The following is a 20542-nucleotide window of genomic DNA, read 5'->3' as shown; positions in this document are numbered from 1 at the left end:
GAAACATAACAAACTGTATTTAGAATACTGGTAATGAATATTGATCAACTTCAATTTCAAGCAACTGGCTTGAGCTATCAGTTTATAGATAGTTGTTATCTTAACCACTGTTGTTTAAAAAAAATTACAATCCCTTAGACAATAACAAAAATTTGATGTTCCTATTACTGTCAGTCACAGTGTATTTTAACATTTAAGATGTTTAAAATCACCTATTTCTTAGCTTTTGATATACAATTTTTCACTGTCAAATCATGAATCGAAATGATGTTTCATGTACAACAACACTAACAAGTTCAATTCATAATGCATTCCAGGCCCGTGACCAGGAGTTTCTAAAGGGGGGTTCGTTGGACTCACAAACTTGACTTTAATATTCACAATTCGAACAGAACATTGACTTTAACAGTGCATATTTGTTTTCAAGGGGGGGGGGGGTTTCATCTGAAACCCCAGAACCCCGCCTGGCTACGGGTATGCATTCACATGTAAACATACACGTGTTATGTTGTAATCAGAGAGAGTAATGAAATGTAATGGTACGGCCTTGACAGATATTGCTGAACTTTGTAAACCATGTAAAGTTTAAGTATTTGGCAATGAAAATAAGTCTAACTGAGCTGGTGGTAATGTAAATACCTGACAATCTAGACAAAACATATCTATACTGAATAATATATTACATACATGTACCAAATTCCTAAACCTGTAGACTATTAAAATCAAAGATGCCAACAATCACTTATCATTTATATCACTGACACTGAAATAACCTGTATACACCTGTATACATGTACTTCTGAGTTTTATTTACTGTAAATTCAGAAATTATGGCGAAATTTTTATCAATGCAAAAAATGCGTCTAAATATTTCAATATTTTAAGAACTCACATACCGGTACTTATATCTGATACATATAACTGTATGCAGATTTTCCAGAAATAGCATTAAGTCCATACTAAAAATTCTAAAAATTTGGCACTCAATAATTTCTGAATTTACAGTGATACTATTTCAGTAAAGTTTAAAATCCAAAATAAATTACAAGTTTCAATCATTCTCTTCATGGTCCTTCCAGACAGCGAGCTAAATTTTTAGATCCCTTTGGACAGATACTGTGGTTTTTGGGAAAACCATGAAACTTAATACTTGAGAGAAAATAAAAATAAATGAAAAGTAGCTACTTTGATAGAAAAAACCAAGTACATGTGCCACAAAACTACATACCCTGGATAAAGCAAATTTTTCTGTCAAAAAAAAAATCAATCCTCAGTGTATATATGCACAGTTCACTTGTAAAATGATCAAACTAGCAAAGTTCCTTGTCAACAAATTCAATGCAGTTGGATGTTGTTTTTTTGTTTTTTTGCTAATTTTACATTTGCGTTAATTTTATATATATATAGAACATAAGTGTAAGGTATATATTTATTGGTCATTAATAAGACCCCAGCTTTTCATATATCTATTAATAAGGAAGTTGATAATTGATTGATATGAACACTCAACAGATGGGATAACATGCTCATATGAAGCTTCATATCAAATTTCAGGAAGTCTGCAGTTTATTTTCTCAGTTTACATTATATATAAGCTTATCCAACCAATTCATTGCAGCTAATTTGTTAGTTAAAAATAATTCTTAAAAACTTTGTACTCATGTTAAAATTATTCCCCTATAAAATTGATATGGTTAAGGAAAACTGCCATATTTACAAGTTATCTCCAAATAAAAAATGAATGTGTTTAAGGACACAATTGCCCCTGCTCAGATTTTGAAATTTTCCATTTATAGAGGGGCATAACTCTAGAACCATTGCCAACTCACTACCTTAGTTCCACACCTATCTTTGAGTTTTGCTCGAAGCGTTGTGTATCTATTTCTGAAAATTTGGATGAATTAAACTTAAGTTAGTGAGCACAAACGTATAAAATTGCAATTTTCCAAGTTATAAAGGGTCATAATATTGATAACTCTACAACCATAAGCAACTACTACCCCCATTCAAAGTCTATATATGTGAATTTAGAAACTTAGCATTTTGTATGAGTTTCATAAAATTTGCATATAAAAAGGCAAACATAAAAATAGATTGTAGAAACAAAACAATAAATCTCAAAATTTATATATTACAAAAATATCACTCTTAACATAAGCATCGATTAAGGGAAAAAAAACAAAGTTAAATTAAGAGGTATTTGTTTTTTCTCTTAAGGTCCCTTTCAATCATATAAAATTTACACTTCCTTGGGTTATATGCCAGAGGTGGAGAATTCCTGATGAAGAAAGCACTTCTGACACACATAATTTATCAAGGTTTTTTTTCATCTACAGGTTTTATATTTACACATGAACTTATATGTCTAATGTATATCATAAGCGCATAATAAACCTTGATATAATTTTCAAAACAATATGAAAATAAATACTAAACGTGAAAATACCACTTACCTGCCTAATCTTGAAATAAACACCTATTTTTGTTTGCCTTTATTCTTATTTTGTAACACAAATAAATATCTTTCTGCTTTTCTCATTTTTCATGCCATCAGTCTGACTACCTGCTTCATTACCTGAAAATAAATGTAATGATATGTAATAAAAATTCTTTGATGTCAAAACAAATCATACTACAATGCATATAAACCATGTACAAAACACCTGTGTGCATCCATCAATGGATAACTGTATGAGATGCAGAATAAACTCAAACAAGTGGTTCAGTCTAACTAAAACCAACTTATTCATAATGTAACCAAGAATGAATAAAACAAAATATGCAGTGTTCACTTAGTGTAAAACAAATCATAGGTAAACAAGAGTTATCTCCCATATTTTCAATTTTCATTGTTAAGCAAAATTTTTGTGTATGTATGAGATACCTCATCTTAATAACATAAACAATGACATGCTTTACAGAAACACAATTTAACTTCTCAATTATTATAATATTCTTATATATATAATTATGTTATGGTTCCATGATGTGGAGAAGCTAGGAAATTCATATTACATAAATGATAATGTGTCCATACTAGTAAACTAATGCACCACTTACACTATCTTTTCAGAAAACCTTCCAATTGGGGTCAAAACTTTTATTTGGCATAAGATCATATACTTCAAATTTAATGAAGACGAAGAAGAATTATAACCTCAGGAAATGCATTTTTGTTAGACTTTGAGTTTCTTTCCTATCACCAGCCTGTCATCAAACGCTGACTTTAGTTTCATTAAAAAATTCAATTTCACATAGTCTGAACAAATCTGAAATAAGACCAGTAACATAGGGGTCAGTCTATTCACCACTGAACACCACCTAACTAACACCACTTGAGAATTTTCACAAAAATACAAAAGAAAATGATTAAATTACCTAAAATTTGTTTCTATTCTCAAGTTTTTTACATTTTAATGTGCATTTGTAATAAAGTTGAGAATCAAAATTTAAAAAAACAACTTTTTTCCGGATTTACATTGTCTTTATTTCATTGTCTACTGAACTTTCAACTTCTGATGTTATATTATGGTCTTTACTTTTCAATTATTCGATATAAATTGTTCAAATAAGAACTTTAATAGTTATCAAAGGTACCAGGATTATAATTTAGTACGCCAGACATGCGTTTTGTCCACAAAAGACTCATCAGTGACGCTCATATTAAAATATTTATAAAGCTAAACAAGTACAAAGTTGAAGAGCATTGAGGATCCCAAATTCCAAAAAGTTGTGCCAAATATGGCTAAGGTAATCTATGCCTGGGATAAGAAAATCCTTAGATTTTCAAAATATTCAAAGTTTTGTAAACATTTTATTAAATGTGAAATTATCACAAGAATTATATTTAAAAAAATGTTAAGACTTGAAAGTGTACTTTTCTGACAACAGCCTTGAAGACCTACCAACTTTTGAAAATCTCCATGGGGGATATAGTGCACGACCAGATTTTTAAGGGGTTACAATTTTTGTGCCGTTTCTGTGTGCACTGTTTTCGTGTCCCTCTTCTGTTTTATTTTGGTATACTGATGTAGAGCTTATGGTTTCTTTTATTTGCATGGTTCTTGTTCTTATCTTAAAATTGACAAAATAACTTAATAAAGGACAAAAATTGAATACCCCCCCTTTTCCCCCTCTTAATATAAAAAAAGAAGATGTGGTATGATTGCCAATGAAACCTTCTTAACTTTTAACCATGACTCACTGAAAACACCTAAATTTATGTCCTAAAGTTAGAAGGATGAATACAGGTTTTGTCTATCAGTATTAATGTGAAAATGGATAACATTTGAGTTATCTTTCTTTGTGTTCAGAGATGCTCTTACCAGTTGAGGCTTATACACAGTAGAAGTTTATAGAAAATGGCATCGATTTTAAATCAACAGACTCACATCAGTTTTTAAAAATTAAAGGATTTCAAGATAAACGATGTTTTCTTAAGAGTTCTTTACAGTTCTTATCTTTCATTATAATAATAATTATTTATATTTATTACAATATTATTTTTGTCATGGAACTAAAGCAGTGTTCTCCCCAGAAATTTTGGATAGCATCACATTTGGCGTAAAAAAAAATGTATTTTTGTCAATATCATTTGTTGCGGGGAATGTTCTATATCCTTTATGTTAAATGTTCATATGATACTGTTCAATTCATTACTGAGAACACAATTTAACTAGACCCATGATAACAGTTGTTTCAATTTATGTTTTCTATATTCATTTATAGTTACAGAATTATTTTTTTCCTCTTGGGCCAAATATAAATATGTGTGGTTCCAGGTACCCTACCTACCCAGCTAAATGAATGAATGGTTTAATATAGTGCAACCTGTACAGATACAATTGCACTTAATATGTAGTAAAAAACAATGGTTGTTATGTGATAATTTGAAAGTCATAAAAAGATACGACGCAACCTGACACTTTTTAAAAGAGAAAATTTGTTTGGTTCTTTAATACATATATTTTGATATTTTTCTTATAATTTTCCGAATTCATTTTCTCCTTGTTGAAATTTGCGATTGCAGACTACATGGTATTAATCAGTGACAGCTTGGGGTATTCCTATCCAAACAGTTATCACCCAAAGAGCAATTAACACCTATTTAATCACTAGATAGTATATTGCTTCTGTTGTCCGACTTGAAGGGATTACAATTAAAGTGACATTTTTTTATGATCATAATTAGAGGAAAATTCAAAATTTAGGACATGGCTAAGCCATATAGATACAAGAAAAATAACATCCTGAAAATAATTATAGCATCATGGAAATTATTATAGTACATGTCAAGGGAAGAAAATATAGCATCGCGGTATGGTGAAGCTAAAACGGCCTGGGGAGAACACTGTATGGTTAATGTTGCAAATTGTGCTCATAGAATAAATTGATTTAAGTAAAAGCGTCTGTTTACAAATATTAATCAATTTAGAGGATTGCTATGACCCATCAGGTAATCTGATTACATGCAACAACAAATTATGACACATGTTGTGACCGTTGATTAGCGTAGCCGTAGGGTTGTAAACTTGTATTGTAATAATACACCTTATCGCTAATCCCGGCCGCTTGATCTTTCGACGCATACAACAATCACTTTTCCATTGTGGCGTCAGATATTTTGTTTTATGACGTCAAAATTTTATGGGAACCTGTGTGATATCCAGTAATGGCGGACAAATAGCGATAAGGTGTATATGTCCCCAGGTAAAATTATAGATTTTTAAAAATTGATCAGAAAAACTTCAAAATCTGTTACAAATAATTTTTTCAGGTATATTGTGAAAATCAGGATTTTTACTTGTTTTACAAACCCAATATCGGGATTTGGGTCGATGGATGAAAATCGGGATGATACCGCGAAAATCAGGATAGTTGCCAGGTCTGGCCCTGAAAGACTGTTCTTTAGGGTTTTCTTGTTATCTTTTTTTATTAATTTGTGTATATATGCCTTATTAAAAGGTTTTAGCATATTCAGCCTCGTTCAGATAAAGATGAATATATTTTGGTGTGTTACATGGTATATTAATGTATTTAGCAGTGTGGGGTGCTGTTCAGTGGTCAAATACCTACCATGCAAAATAGCAGGACTCTTAAAAAATCATTATTTTGTTGGAGCCTGCAAATTAGCGCAAAGCCAAAGGAGGCTATTTTGCCAGAGCACGTAAAATAGCACTGAGAGACTATTTTGCCAGAGCCTTAGACAAAGTATATTCAAGTAAGAAGTTTGGATGGAAAGTAAGAAGTTTGACAGTAAGAATTACACAGTTTGAACTTTGACAGTAAGAAGTTTAGTTTGACATGTTACTGTTAGTGGTAAAATGCATAATGCTATTTCAAATATATATATTCTTCGTTCTCTTTCACAGGTAACACCTGCCTCATATAGTTAAAATACCACATGTGAAAAGAATAGGTACCCGAAACCCAACTAGTCCTTTGTCCTTTTGCTTTTCGTCTGCTTATCTTGTCTGGATACTTATCTTCGTTTTAAACTAAAAAAGTTGAGAATGAAACAAGGAACCAGAAAAAAATTCTTTCGTAAAGTGATGATAAATTTTTATCACAATATACTTTTACTGATCCTCTTTAAATGTAAATATCAATTTTTTTTTATACGAAAATATCTTTTGCTTTGTCTCCTCATTAATTAAGAAGGTATTGTGTATAGTAATATTTTAGTACATTACTTTTAATTGTTTTATAATATGTGTGATATTTTTAAAGTGTCTCATAAGTCAGTAATTTGGCTGGGTACCAATATTTTAATTGTAATATTTAATAATTTTTAATTGCATATTATGTAATTATATGTATTCATTGTGTTTTATATTGGTATGTGACACTATAATAAATTATTCTGATTCTGATTCTGATTAATTTTTCAAAGGACCATTTTTTTTACCTACCATTTTTACTAAATGTTAACGCTAAAATATAAAATCAACACTTTAAAATAGTACTCAGTCTGGTTCCCTGATTTTGATTATGACCCCCATGGGTTAAAACTACACAATTGGAATCAGACAATCGAGCTGATGATGGCTTCAGGTGTGGTGGTGAAGACGAAAAGAAAAGGGAAATTTGCTGGTAATTTAAAACATAGTTTAAATGATAAATTTTCCTTTGTTTGTTATTAGATAGATTATTCATCTTGTGAGAGAAACGAGAGAGAAATCCATACTCAGCTGACCAAATAAAGTCGCCACAATTTAGACCAGAGTCTGCAGAGACGATGATAAAATTGTATATTTCTTCCTTAGTGTACACACACCCTTACGGTACCACTAAGATGACATCCATATATACTTACTTTAAATTCTCTCTTTGTGATAAACAAATCAGGATACATGAAAAAAATGTGTACATGTTTATCAATATTTCATTATTAAGTTTGTGTCATAAATTATTCTCATTTTGATTTATTATTGAGACTGGTGGGGGTTCCCAGTCTATGCCAAATATTTATTAACATAATTGTTACTTTGTAACATATGTGAAAGAGGACGAAGTCTGATGTTAATTTTCGAAATTATTATTTTATTTCTATAGTGTGTAAATTTTCCACAAGGTAATACCTTTTTGAATTGTTTTCAACAACTCATCTGAATGAGTATAAAAGTGCACATCAAGAGGAAATCTTAAAATTGAATTAGTGTTACCTTAATGTCAGACAATTTGTAAAGCATAGTTTATTTTGGTTATAAAATATGATTATTTTATTCATAAATGAAATAAAAGGGGAGATAATTGTTTTGATTGATGAGCATCTATAATTTCTCGTTTCAGAATCTGAAGGACTATGGGTAATCTCATTGTTTGTACACCAAAATGAAAATAAATTAAAGTCATTGGTCGAATTTCATTTGTTTTGAACGTTTAAACCAATCACAGCATTTTGGTGAACCCTTTTGAAAATATGACGCAGAATGTATTAGATTATTCTGAAACAGTGAATTGTATTCTGATATTACAGTACATAAGACATTCAGTTTTTTTCTTCTAAAAAAGAGGGTATTTTGTTTATAAACACATTAAACAAGTTGGGACTGAGTACACCCCTTGTATTTCACTGACCAGATATGAACAGTCAATTTCTGATCTATGATTTTGATTTATAATTCATCAGATTTGAATTCTTTTAGATCCAATTTTTTTTCAAAACAAAATAGAGTTTGGGCCTTCAATGGTTAAGCTGAATTTATTTATCTAATGAAAAAAGTAGTCAGTAGATGTTAACTTCTTCATCATTTGTTCTCTGGTGAAGAGTTGTATCATTAGCAATTGCAATCATACATGTACATTTTTTGTACCACATCTTATTTGTATGTTATAGCAATTATACAAACTATATTATCTTATTTTTCCATTTATGTTTATTTTTCATTGCAGATAATGCTGTTAGATATAATGAAATGAGTCTTCGTCAAAATGGTGCCATCTTGGATTATTGTAGGACGTCAATGTCATCATTATCAGGTGCTGCCGCAGGAATTCTGGGATTGACAGGAGTACAAGGATTTGCATTTTATTTTGTAACAGCATTCTTATTGTCAGTAAGTAATATAAAACATGTTAAAATTTTATGTACATTGTCTTTTGCTCATCAATTTCCTGTTTACGGAATACTGATTGTAAAAATAATAAGGGAAAATGTTGATTGAAAGAGGAAATCCCATTTCTAATTTTTTGAACATCTAATTATTTATTGTTAAATTATGTGTATTAATGTAAGGCAAACAAATCATTATACACTAGTTTTAGGTCGGTCACAGTGTTTATTAAACAAATGATAATATTAACTGTATGTTTCATTATAATACGTTATTCTGATTGGCTACACTGCAAACTTGCGTTATCCCTTTAATAGTCAATATTCAGAACACAATAAAATGTATCATTCATGATGACAAGAGGTCCCACAATAAAGTGCACACTGCCACAGGTATATTAAAGAAAAACTTGTTAAAAATTGTGTTTTCATGGTCAACGCTTCTACACCCCAATAAAGTTACAAAAAGAAGCATTCAATTCTTAAATATATTTCAAAAGTATAAGCCTATTTTTATATTAAGAAAATTATTTCTAATAACAAGTTAAACGTGTAATCAGGGATTTTACAAAATCCTTTGCTCTATTTTCAGTGATTTTATAAAACCTCTAACAATTTCAGGGATTTAACACAACCACTGAAAGTGTTAGTGATTTTATAAAATCACGAATTAATCCAGTGATTTTACAAAATCCCTGATTTTATAAATTCCCTGTAACATATACATGAATAAATGATTTGCATATTTAATGACAACAAGACACACAACAGGGTATACAATATATTTTAAAAAAAACAAAACATTTAGACAGTGTTCCCCCCAGATATTTTATTAAAGCATCCTGATTAACAGGCATGACTGGGAAAATTGAAGCATCACATCCATAACATATACATGATATAATCTATTAGAAAACCACTTCAGATAGCATCATGTTTAAGATTATAGTATCACATTACTATGATCATTGATGTAAATAGACCAAGGGGAGAACACTGTTTTAGATAGATTATAGATAATAAGAAATGGTTTGAGTGCCAATGAGACAACTCTCCATCCAAGTCATAAAGTATAAAAACAAAACAAAACAATTAACAACATTGTATTTTTTTCTATTTCCAGGTGATGTTAATGTTCAAGGCTGGTGGATCATGGAATAAATTTTTTGTAACAAGAAGAGATCTTTTTATAAGTGGACTGTTTGGAGGAATATTTGTATCCTTTTATTCAATGAACGTCATTGCATTATTGAAGAAATAACTACCGTATTAAATACTGGCGAAAAAATTGTCCCTTTAAAAGTTCTTATTCTAGAACTACATGAAACACCTGCAAAAATCTATGATTTATCATTTTTTTTATTATATCTCATGCGACAGATTTGATGAGGCTGTAATTTTTGTCTCGCTCATTCTTTTGCACAATTTATTCTTTTCCCGATCTGTTGATTATTTTTATTAAATCAAAGTGCAGTTTGTTTTATCTCATTTCTCCATTGATCAAAGTTTGGTTATGATGTCAAATTTTCTTGCGTTCCCCTGGCCCTGAATATCCTAATGTGACGTGATGAAAAAAGACAACCATTTCTGATGATGTCGCATAGAAAGAACACATCTTTTTGCAGATCATTTGAAATGAAGGATCGAAATTTATCTGCATATTGTTTAAAAATCATCAGAAAAACGGATTCCACCACCAAATCTTGTGCAATATGATAATAATTCACTCTCAAAGGGATAAATATAGTATCACAATTGATACAGTTATAGAATCCAAAGTTGTACCTTAATGTTTTTTAGCCAGTATATAATTTTTTTTATTCAATTCAAATCAAATCTGATTAATTTGAATATAGTCTTTCAAATTTTAGGGGATTGGGATTAAGATAAGGAGGAAAAATATTGAATTGTAAACTTTTTATACGACCGCAAATTTTGAAAAAAATTTTGTCGTATATTGCTATCACGTTGGCGTCGTCGTCGTCGTCGTTGTCGTCGTCCGAATACTTTCAGTTTTCGCACTCTAACTTTAGTAAAAGTGAATAGAAATCTATGAAATTTTAACACAAGGTTTATGACCATAAAAGGAAGGTTGGTATTGATTTTGGGAGTTTTGGTCCCAACATTTTAGGAATTAGGGGCCAAAAAGGGCCCAAATAAGTATTTTCTTGGTTTTCGCACTATAACTTTAGTTTAAGTTAATAGAAATCTATGAAATTTTGACACAAGGTTTATGACCACAAAAAAAAGGTTTGGATTGATTTTGGGAGTTTTGGTTTCAACAGTTTAGGAATTAGGGGCCAAAAAAGGGCCCAAATAAGCATTATTCTTGGTTTTCGCACAATAACTTTAGTTTGAGTAAATAGAAATCAATGAAATTTAAACACAATGTTTATGACCACAAAAGAAAGATTGGTATTGATTTTGGGAGTTTAGGTCCCAACAGTTTAGGAATTAGGGGCCAAAAAGGGACCCAAATAAGCATTTTTCTTGGTTTTCGCACCATAACGTTAGTATAAGTGAATAGAAATCTTTGAAATTTAAACACAAGGTTTATGACCATAAAAGGAAGGTTGGTATTGATTTTGGGAGTTTTGGTCCCAACAGTTTAAGAAAAAGAGGCCCAAAGGGTCCAAAATTAAACTTTGTTTGATTTCATCAAAATAGAATAATTGGGGTTCTTTGATATGCCGAATCTAACTGTGTATGTAGATTCTTAACTTTTGGTCATGTTTTCAAATTGGTCTACATTAAGGTCCAAAGGGTCCAAAATTAAACTTAGTTTGATTTTGACAAAAAATGAATTGGTTGGGTTCTTTGATATGGTGAATCTAAAAATGTACTTAGATTCTTGATTATTGGCCCAGTTTTCAAGTTGGTCCAAATCTGGGTCCAAAATTAAACTTTATTTGATTACATCAAAAATTGAATAAATTGGGTTCTTTGATATGCCAAATCTAACTGTGTATGTAGATTCTTCATTTTTGGTCCCGTTTTCAAATTGGCCTACATTAAAGTTCAAAGGGTCCAAAATTAAACTTACTTTGATTTTAACAAAAATTAAATTCTTGGGCCTCTTTGATATGCTGAATCTAAACATGTACTTAGATTTTTGATTATGGGCCCAGTTTTCAAGTTGGTCCAAATCAGGATCTAAAATTATTATATTAAGTATTGTGCAATAGCAAGTCTTTTCAATTGCACAGTATTGTGCAATGGCAAGACATATCTAATTTCACATTTGTCAAGAATAGTAAGCAAGAAATATCTTATTGCAAGAATTTTTTTTAATTGGAGTTATCTTTCTTTGTCCAGAATCAACTTAAATCTTTGTTATATACAATATACAATGTATATTCACTTTTTACTACCAACTGATAAATTTAAATAATCTTTACCATTCAGTGATAACAAGGAGTTTTTTTACATCTTAATATTTTATGATGTATTTAAATGAGTAGTTATTGTTGCAAACTCCATTAGAATATTTTAATTGAGATTAGTTTTGGAATAAGGGAAAGGGGGATGTGATTAAAAAATTGGGTTCAATTTTTCTCATTTGAAATTTCATAAATAAAAAGAAAATTTCTTCAAACATTTTTTTGAGAGGATTAATATTCAACAGCATAGTGAATTGCTCTAAGACAAAACAAAAATTTTAAGTTCATTAGAACACATTCATTCTGTGTCAGAAACCTATGCTGTGTCAACTATTTAATCACAATCCAAATTTAGAGCTGAATCCAGCTTGAATGTTGTGTCCATACTTGCCCCAACCGTTCAGGGTTCAACCTCTGTGGTCGTATAAAGCTACGCCCTGCGGAGCATCTGGTTATAGATATTCAATAATGATAAACTTTATATGAATTTGGTTAACTCAAAAAGAGGAAAAACAGCATCTTTCTAGAGGGTACTTGTTTTTCATAATTTACAAATTGAAACTAGGTATGTATTATGGATAAATCTTACTAGGAACCAGTTTTTATCTATTAAAACTTTTTTTTCTTTTTTTTTCGTATTCAACCTTTTTTTAACAAATTCTGATCTATTCAAAATGCCTTATAAGTTAAAAAAAAACAACAAAAAAAACAAAAACGACTGCATATTGAAAGATATATTTTGTACTAAATATTTGAAACCACCCTCATTTGTTGTTAACAGTGCTTTTGTCACAAGTTTTGTTTACCTTCACTGTCTGTCAAGTAGATAAACTCATCATAGATAACAGGACTAAATTTCGTAAATACGCCAGGAGCACGTTTCGTCTTCAAAAGACTCATCAGTGACGCTCGAATCCAAAAAAGTTAAAAAGGCCAAATAAAGTACAATATAATATTTCTTAGATTTGTACAAAGAGAATTGCACATTTTAACATGAAATAATTGTTTGGGAATTGAATTCCTGTTTATGTTCTGAACTTGATCAAGCATATGTAATAATACTAAAAAAGCTGTAAACACTTATTCTCTTGTAAAATTATGTTATTTACACTTATTATATATACATGTATGATTGATATAATTTGTTTTCCTTAACTTCTTTTTCAGACATATATTTTATTTTGGACGTATCCTTTTGATGTTCCAAAATTATTATCTGGCGTTTTCATAACTAGGTCTGTAGTACCAATTTACACTATCAACAATGGGCACCTGTTATCATTATATAAATTCTCCATTGACAATAGTTATTACAGACCATGGATTACATTTTTGGTTTTAAGTAAAAATTTGCCATTTTTATCATCTTCTGCTTGAACAGGGAGCAGAGATATTAAAATAACTGTCAATGGTCCTTCTGGTCTTGTCTTTGTCCATGAACTTAATCTCTTCAATTTTTTTTAACATTTGTATCAAAGGTTTATACCAGCAATATATGTAGCTATAACCAATTCAAGAATCAGTGGAGATAAACTGTTTTAGTAGGAGATATTAGCCTTAAAATTTTAATTATATTGAATATTATATTGCATTGAAAGAACTCTCAAATCAATATTTCTGTCCGGATTAAGGGAGTTCGCTTCTCAGTTTTAAAGTAATTAACTTTTAAAAACACTAGCTTATATTGATAGGGGATTAATAAAAGAATCCAAAGAGCAAATAAAATAAATAGGTCACTGTGCTTGTTTTTCGAGATATTAGATATTGAAATTTTGGCGTGAAAATATTCTCTCTTGACTTTTCATAGCTTTATCATTGACAAGTTGAAGATCTCAAAAACTGTTAAAATGTGATTAAAAATTTATAAGACTTTTACAGATGTCTTATTGTTATACATGTAAAAGGTTTACATAAAGAAAATGGGGGTCACTGGGCAAAAAATTTCAAGGCATTCAAATGGATAAAACCAGAGAATTCCTAAAATCTGACAAAAAATCGAAAACATGACAAGCCAGCTTCCTTAAAAAGATGTATATTAAAAAGATTTTATCAATATACACAAAGGGAGTGGGCACTGGATGATCATCATTTCCAACTTGTACTCTCTACCCACCCATAGGAGTGGACCTTCAATTTCTTATGTTGAATCAAAAGACTCGCAAATACAATCAACTGAAAAAAGCAGATAAGCAGATATTTTTTGACAACTACAATGGGTTGCCATAACTATGGTCATGAAGGCAAGATATGAAGATACTAGTAAGTCCAATGGCAAAAACTGTCATTGAAATCTTGAATAGATTGAAAACAGAAAATTTCTCAGCCAAGGGAAATGGTTATTTAAAGCATAAGCGGTCTTCAGTATGAATTTAAAGGTAGGATTAGACAATTGCAATGTAGTCACTCTACCATACTTTATTGAACGGAATACAAAAGCTTGGTGTTTTTTTAAACTTGGTTCCTAGAATTTTAGTGTATTATACATGTATGAGAATAAAAAAAGATGCCATTGTTTGAGTCTGCTACCATTTTGAGTTCATTCACAAAAGGATCTCCTCCCACCATCTTTAAAAACAAAATTGCTTAACTAGACCTTAACATGTTGGACTCTGATTTTAATTAGTTATGCCCATCTGATATAGTGATCTTCAATTGTGTAAAGTTTTACCAACATCTGTCCAGCTGTATAAAGGAAGTTACATTTTAATACAAGGTAACAAACTGCAGGTAAGTCCTATTACCAGGATTATATTTGTAATTCCTATGTCCATATCTTCAAGTAGCTATATATAGTGCAGTACAAATATGTGGAGTCTCATGAATATTTGGCCTATTGTTTTATTGGAGTTGAACTGACTAGACACAAGGAAAGACCAGCAGACACTACAAATTTATATACGTGAAGTTCCCTTAAAAATAATTTATAATTTTTTATTTGTTACTGGGACACTATTAAAGTTGAGAGGTATAATTATGATAATGAAATTGTAGACCAAAGTAAGTCTTTTTCTGAATTTATTTAAACTTCTATGTGTGCTTCAGTTTATGTTCTTGCGATTTTTGTATGCTCGCTAATTTTTTGTTGTTCATATAATGGTATGATGTCGTCATCAGCATTGTCTGCATTGTTGTCGTCCAAAGACACATTTGGTTTCCATGCAAAATCTTGAGTTTTAGTGAATGGATCTCTGAAATTTTACAAGACGGTTCAATACCACAAAAGGAAGGTTGGGATTGATTTTAGGGGGTTATGGTACATATACCAACAGATAAGAAATTGGGGGCAAAAAATAAGCATTTCTGTAATTTCTGGACAATTATTTATATGTTAGTGTATGGTCCTTTCTTAAATTGTACCACAATGTTCCATATCACAAATGGAAGGCTGGGAATGAGTTTGTTGGTAATTGAGTCAAACATGCAGGAATAAGGGCCAAAAACAAACATTTATATAGTTGCCAGACAAAAACTTGTGTTGAAGTGTTTTATTATAGATCTCTCTAAAATTGAAATACAAGGTGCCATTCTACAAAGAGAAGGCTGGGATTGAGTTTGGGAGTAATTTCTCCTAGGGGGGTTCAAAAATATTTTTATGACCCACCTACGATTGGAAAGGGGCATTATGTTTTCTGGTATGTATGTATGTTCGTCCGTCTGTCTGTTTGTTCGTCTGTTCCTCTTGCTTCAGGTTAAGGTTTTTGTCAAGGTAGTTTTAGATGAAGTTGAAGTCCAATCAACTTGAAACTTGGTACACATGTTCCTTATGATATAATCTTTCTAATTTAAATGCCAAATATGAGTGTTTTCCCCAATTTTCATGGTCCACTGAACACAGAAAATGATTATGCGAGTGGGGCATCCATGCATTGGGGACACATTCTTCTTTTTATCTATTTTTTAAGGGTTTCATATTTTTTTTTCAAATTTTTCTTAAGGCTCAAATTTGTTCTTCTTATTCAAAATTTTAAAATCTTCAATTGCCCAGTATTGTTAAATAAAGTTTAAAGATCTTTGACCACATTTATTTGTGTCAGAAACTTATATAACGTCAATTTTTGTATCCTTATCCAAATATTAGGTCAGTATCAAGCTAGAATATTTGTCTAAATTTGCCCCAACTGTTCAGGGTTCAACCTCTGCAGTTGTATCAGGCTGCACTCAGCGAAGCATTTAATTCCAATTGTATTTGGTTTAGGAATGGTTGAAATGTCTCAGATTCATATGTGTGTACTAAAAAGTAGAGTGGTTGAAATCGTAAGAGATTCCTGAATGTACCAGTTCAAAACTTTGTCAGTGGTTGTCCTATATCTTAATCTTTTCTGATACCAATATTTTTAATTGTTAATTTAGAATTCAATGTTAACTACTGTTCTTTGATGTCTTTGATTAATTCATTTATAACTATTTTCAGAATATAGGCAATTCAGATATGAGACATATAAACTGAAGACTATGATAATTACTTGATGTCTTTGCTTATTTGTACTGATTGGTTGCTGTTTCATTGATGTTAACATCGTATATTAAAATTCTTCTTTTATTCAAAGCATACGAATTTGTAGATTTATTAAGAAAAATCCTTAACTATGATAAAGATTTTTATATGGAATGGTTCATGTGTATTAACTTTCATGGGAAAAAGATTCAAGTATAGCCAGAAACATCATTGATGGAACCAGTTTCATATTTATGGAATCCTAGAAGAGACAAAAGGAGAGAGAAACATCAAAGACTACCAACATCCCTTAATATCACATGTTTATTGTGAATGATGATATTCTAAGACATTCTTCATTTGATATTTATATATTTTTAACAACTGTGTATTTTTACAAAAGCTAATACAGTTGTTTTCCTGATTTTTAAACATTTCTATCAGGACTGTGAATACACTTATTTAATTCATTGTAAATATTTTATAATGATAAATGCTTTCAAATTTAAGGCCTTCTAGCCAGGACAATAAAAATTATGTTTCCATATGATCAAATTGTTTTTTGGTCTAAAATTGTTGTAACTATGTTGTTAAATATTTGAAATAAATTTAGTATAAAATGCTGCAGTTTCTGTAATTGAAAGAAAATTCTAACTTTTGAAATTCAGCCAGGGGAAATATTTTACTATTAAATCTTATAGTAACGCAATGTTTTTTAATGGCAAGAATGGTACAGGCTGATAGGTTTGTGTGCCTAAATAAGTGGTTTAACCTCCCCATATTGTGTACTAGAACCAAGTAAGGGAGCTACCATTAGATTTTTAAGGGGGGAGGGGCTTGGATGAAATTATTTGAAAAAAAGCAGGACAGGAGTTTTGATTAAAAAAAGCAGGATGAACAACTTGGCAAAAACAAAAGGCAGGATGACAATTTGTGTAAAAAATTCAGGATAAACTAATAAAAAAAGGCAGGACCAAATAGAGTGGAAACTAAAAATTCAGGACAGCTAACAACTTTAAAAAAAAATTCAGGACAACGTTTCTCATCCGAACCAACATGTTTGCAGGCAAGTCAACCATCTCCTAACTTGGGACAGTTGTGTAATAGCCTAACACTATAAAAATACGTCGAAAGGGGTATAACTCTTCAGATCGATACAAGGCAAAAGCACAAAAGACAAAAAGTATATATCCGAGATGGTCTTTTCCAAGTTCAACTTTTTGCAACGTACTTGAGTATTTTATCGGTGATTACCACTTCATGGCTGGTAGTTACAGCTTTCGTATTCATTACAGTATTCCACAGTTACTAATGTGTAAAGAAATCCTGAACTTTCGGTTTACTGTAAATTAAATCCTGATTTTTTACACATAATCTGAGACTACTATAACACAGTAGTTGTAGTAGTCTCAGACATAATGAATTGGTGTAAAATATTTGCCGGATTAATCCCAGGATCTACAAATTGGTGCACCCTGCAATGTTATGAGCATGACATTTGTTATACCGTGTGATAGGTCTTTCACATCCATTGCCATTCAACTTCTTGTCATATATAGTGAGCAACAGCTACAAGTTACATTTGATTTAGGGTTTTGTGCCTCGCCTGCAACAAATTCGCAGACATATGATAGAGTCTACAATCAGGCATGGTGACAACTATTTGTATGATGCTATATTTTACGAAGTTTCCGTCTGTCATATGTCCTCTGTCCTTGACCTCATTTTCATGGTTCAGTGACAACTTGAAAAAATTTATTTTTTTGTCATGTCAAATACTCGCTTATTATGAATAATATTATAGGATAACTATATTTGATGTATGGGATCCTTGCAAATACTGAGTTTGCATGTCCGTCAGACAGGGTTCACCTGACATCGATCTCATTTCATGGATCAGTGATCAAGGTCAAGTTTTCTTGGCCAATATGAATAAGATGTATTTGGTGTAAGGAATGATTGTAATGTGTACATGGCCGACTGGCATGTCTCATCTGAACATGCACATATTTTCAGGTTTCATTGGACAATATGTTGGCACTAAATTTGGTATATATAATGATTGTAAGGTCTACATATCTGTTTGGCAGTTTTATATGAACTTGAACTCATTTTCATGGTTTATTTGTCAATTAAAAGTTTTCATGGTATGTCGTGTATCCCTTATTTAAAGTCTGTTGGGATATTTACGTTCAACATAGTCACCAAACTTTGAATAATTTAATGGGATGGCTAATCGATAATATATGTATATGTTGTGTACAAGTTATCATTTTGTACAAATTATAATTTGTACAAAAATATTGTACAAATTATTGTACAAAATAGGACAAAAATTCACTTATAACTTGTACAATAATTTTTCATATGGATTTTGGCGAAAAAAGCATTGATACACATTACTGAATTGCTACTAAATGACCAGACAGTACACCTAAGTTACAAAATTCAAAAGTAGTTCTTTACAAGCATTAGCCTTTCAAAAAGGCTATCGTCGACTCTTAGCTGATGAAAATGGAAAGTGCTCTCGCTTTGTAGATTAATTCATTTACTAGAACAGCCACGTGCATCAATCAACAAAATTTACCACACACGTGAGGTCGCACGTTATGAAGTAGTATTATATATCGTTTAACGTTGTTGTTTACTCCAGAAGATTCGATTTATAGATAACAGTTACCTGTGTAAAATCTAATTGCTAAAATAGAGAGGACACCTCCGATACTCTACGGGATTGAAGGACATTTACTAGGTTTGGATTGTCCTAACCAATCAATAAATTTTGATTATTCACGTCTCGTAATATCTTCCAATCAGGTAGCAAGAAAAATTAATTCACTAACTGTCCATCGTTCAATTCTTATATCGACTCCTAGGAGTCGATAAATCATTCGTTTGTGCAGGTGATCTACTGATTTATGTAATCAGGTATTGCAAACCATCTTTTGACTCTCAAATCGATAACGACCTGTTTTACAGGCATTTTAACTGCTTCATATAGCGAGCGTTGAAGCTCAGGAACCTTTGCTGTGAATAAATATGTGTATTTAACTGCTTCAGTCAGACTTTTAGACAAAAGAAATATCCCAGAAGATTAAACACCCCATTAGGTTAGGAATATGACTATGCTAAAGTCAGGAATATGTCAGTTGTTTTTTTGCCGTTTTTTTTTTTCAATGTTTTTTTTTTCAACAAGGATTTTTGTTTTATGACTGTGCATAACACTTAACGAAAATCAGTTGAGACAATCTAAACTTTAAAAACAAAATGAAATTTATGCAGACCAGACAGACGGACTTTTATTTTATAAGAAAACTATTTGGTGTAGTATTATAAAATCATCAGACCCAATGGCATTGAACCATCAATCATTTCACAAAAAAAAGTGAAGCGGAATAAGTCATGTAAATCCAATCTTTTGATGAACCAATTACTAATATAAATTATCACTTGCTTAACTAAAGAAAGATTTGATTGTTTTCATGGACTTTTAGAAATAACGAACAAGTGGCAACAAATCTTTTGAGATCCTTTTCACGATCATCAAAACGCTGTACACGATCTTTCACGATACAAAATATGAAATTTTACAAATATAATCGTTTGCAGAGTTTCTGAATAAAAAAAGACAACCTCAAAATAACGATAAGAATTAATCAAGCAGTACTATTGAATGATCTTTTTTTTAAGAAAAAGACGTACAATATTTTTGTACAAATTATAATTTGTACAAAATGATATCTTGTACACAACATATATATAGGGGAACACTAAGTTAAACCGCAAGAATGCTAGCTTCTTTAATTCTTTCCTGATAAGCTCCTATATGAAGTCGAAATGTATGTAAGCATTTTTAAAGAGAATTAGTAGCTAACTAAACATCACTAATGTTGCCACCTTTTTGATTTCCGTGTAGCTACATTTTATCAGTGTCTGCATACATTTGACTTATATATCCAATAATAAACTCATCATAGATACATGTAGTAGAATTGGAAGTTTATATAAACGATAATATAAGGCGTGCGCTTTATATCATGATTTTCGAGACAATGAACAAAATTTATGGGTTCCCTAATATAAGGACGAAGTCACTCCTTTGGAAGTAAACTTAGATATTCGTAGTCCTTTTTCACACGTGAGTGGTATCTTATTTTTTGTAACATTATAATC

At 30.9% G+C, this 20542-nt stretch overlaps 2 protein-coding genes across 4 annotated transcripts in view; one reads left to right on the top strand and one right to left on the bottom strand.

Annotated features, from left to right (window-relative positions):
* LOC134696548 (kelch-like protein 5) overlaps positions 1–6526 on the bottom strand; it is a 69706-nt gene extending 63180 nt beyond the window's left edge. Inside the window, exons 1-2 of one of the 3 annotated variants that reach the window (XM_063558400.1) lie at positions 6423–6526; positions 2454–2575 (exon numbers count right to left, since the gene is read on the bottom strand). The gene's annotated coding sequence lies outside the window, so the exon portion shown is untranslated. Of the gene's footprint in view, positions 1–1832; positions 1882–2453; positions 2576–6400 lie in introns of those variants that run through there. The other 2 variants (XM_063558402.1, XM_063558407.1) reach the window with 2 other exon arrangements.
* Positions 6527–6969: 443 nt separating this feature from the next.
* On the top strand, positions 6970–16990 carry LOC134696444 (ER membrane protein complex subunit 6-like). The gene is made up of 5 exons (XM_063558258.1): positions 6970–7092; positions 8395–8558; positions 9678–9770; positions 13102–13121; positions 16530–16990. Exons 1-5 carry the CDS (start codon positions 7041–7043, stop codon positions 16558–16560), a joined length of 360 nt encoding a protein of 119 aa, XP_063414328.1. The 5' UTR covers positions 6970–7040; the 3' UTR covers positions 16561–16990.
* Positions 16991–20542: the final 3552 nt, after the last annotated feature.

Source organism: Mytilus trossulus, chromosome 14 (genome assembly GCF_036588685.1).
Source record: "Mytilus trossulus isolate FHL-02 chromosome 14, PNRI_Mtr1.1.1.hap1, whole genome shotgun sequence".
NCBI classification, from domain to species: Eukaryota; Metazoa; Mollusca; class Bivalvia; order Mytilida; family Mytilidae; genus Mytilus; species Mytilus trossulus.
The sequence above is the reverse complement of the archived record's forward strand: the minus strand, read 5'-3'. Positions and strand labels throughout refer to the sequence as shown.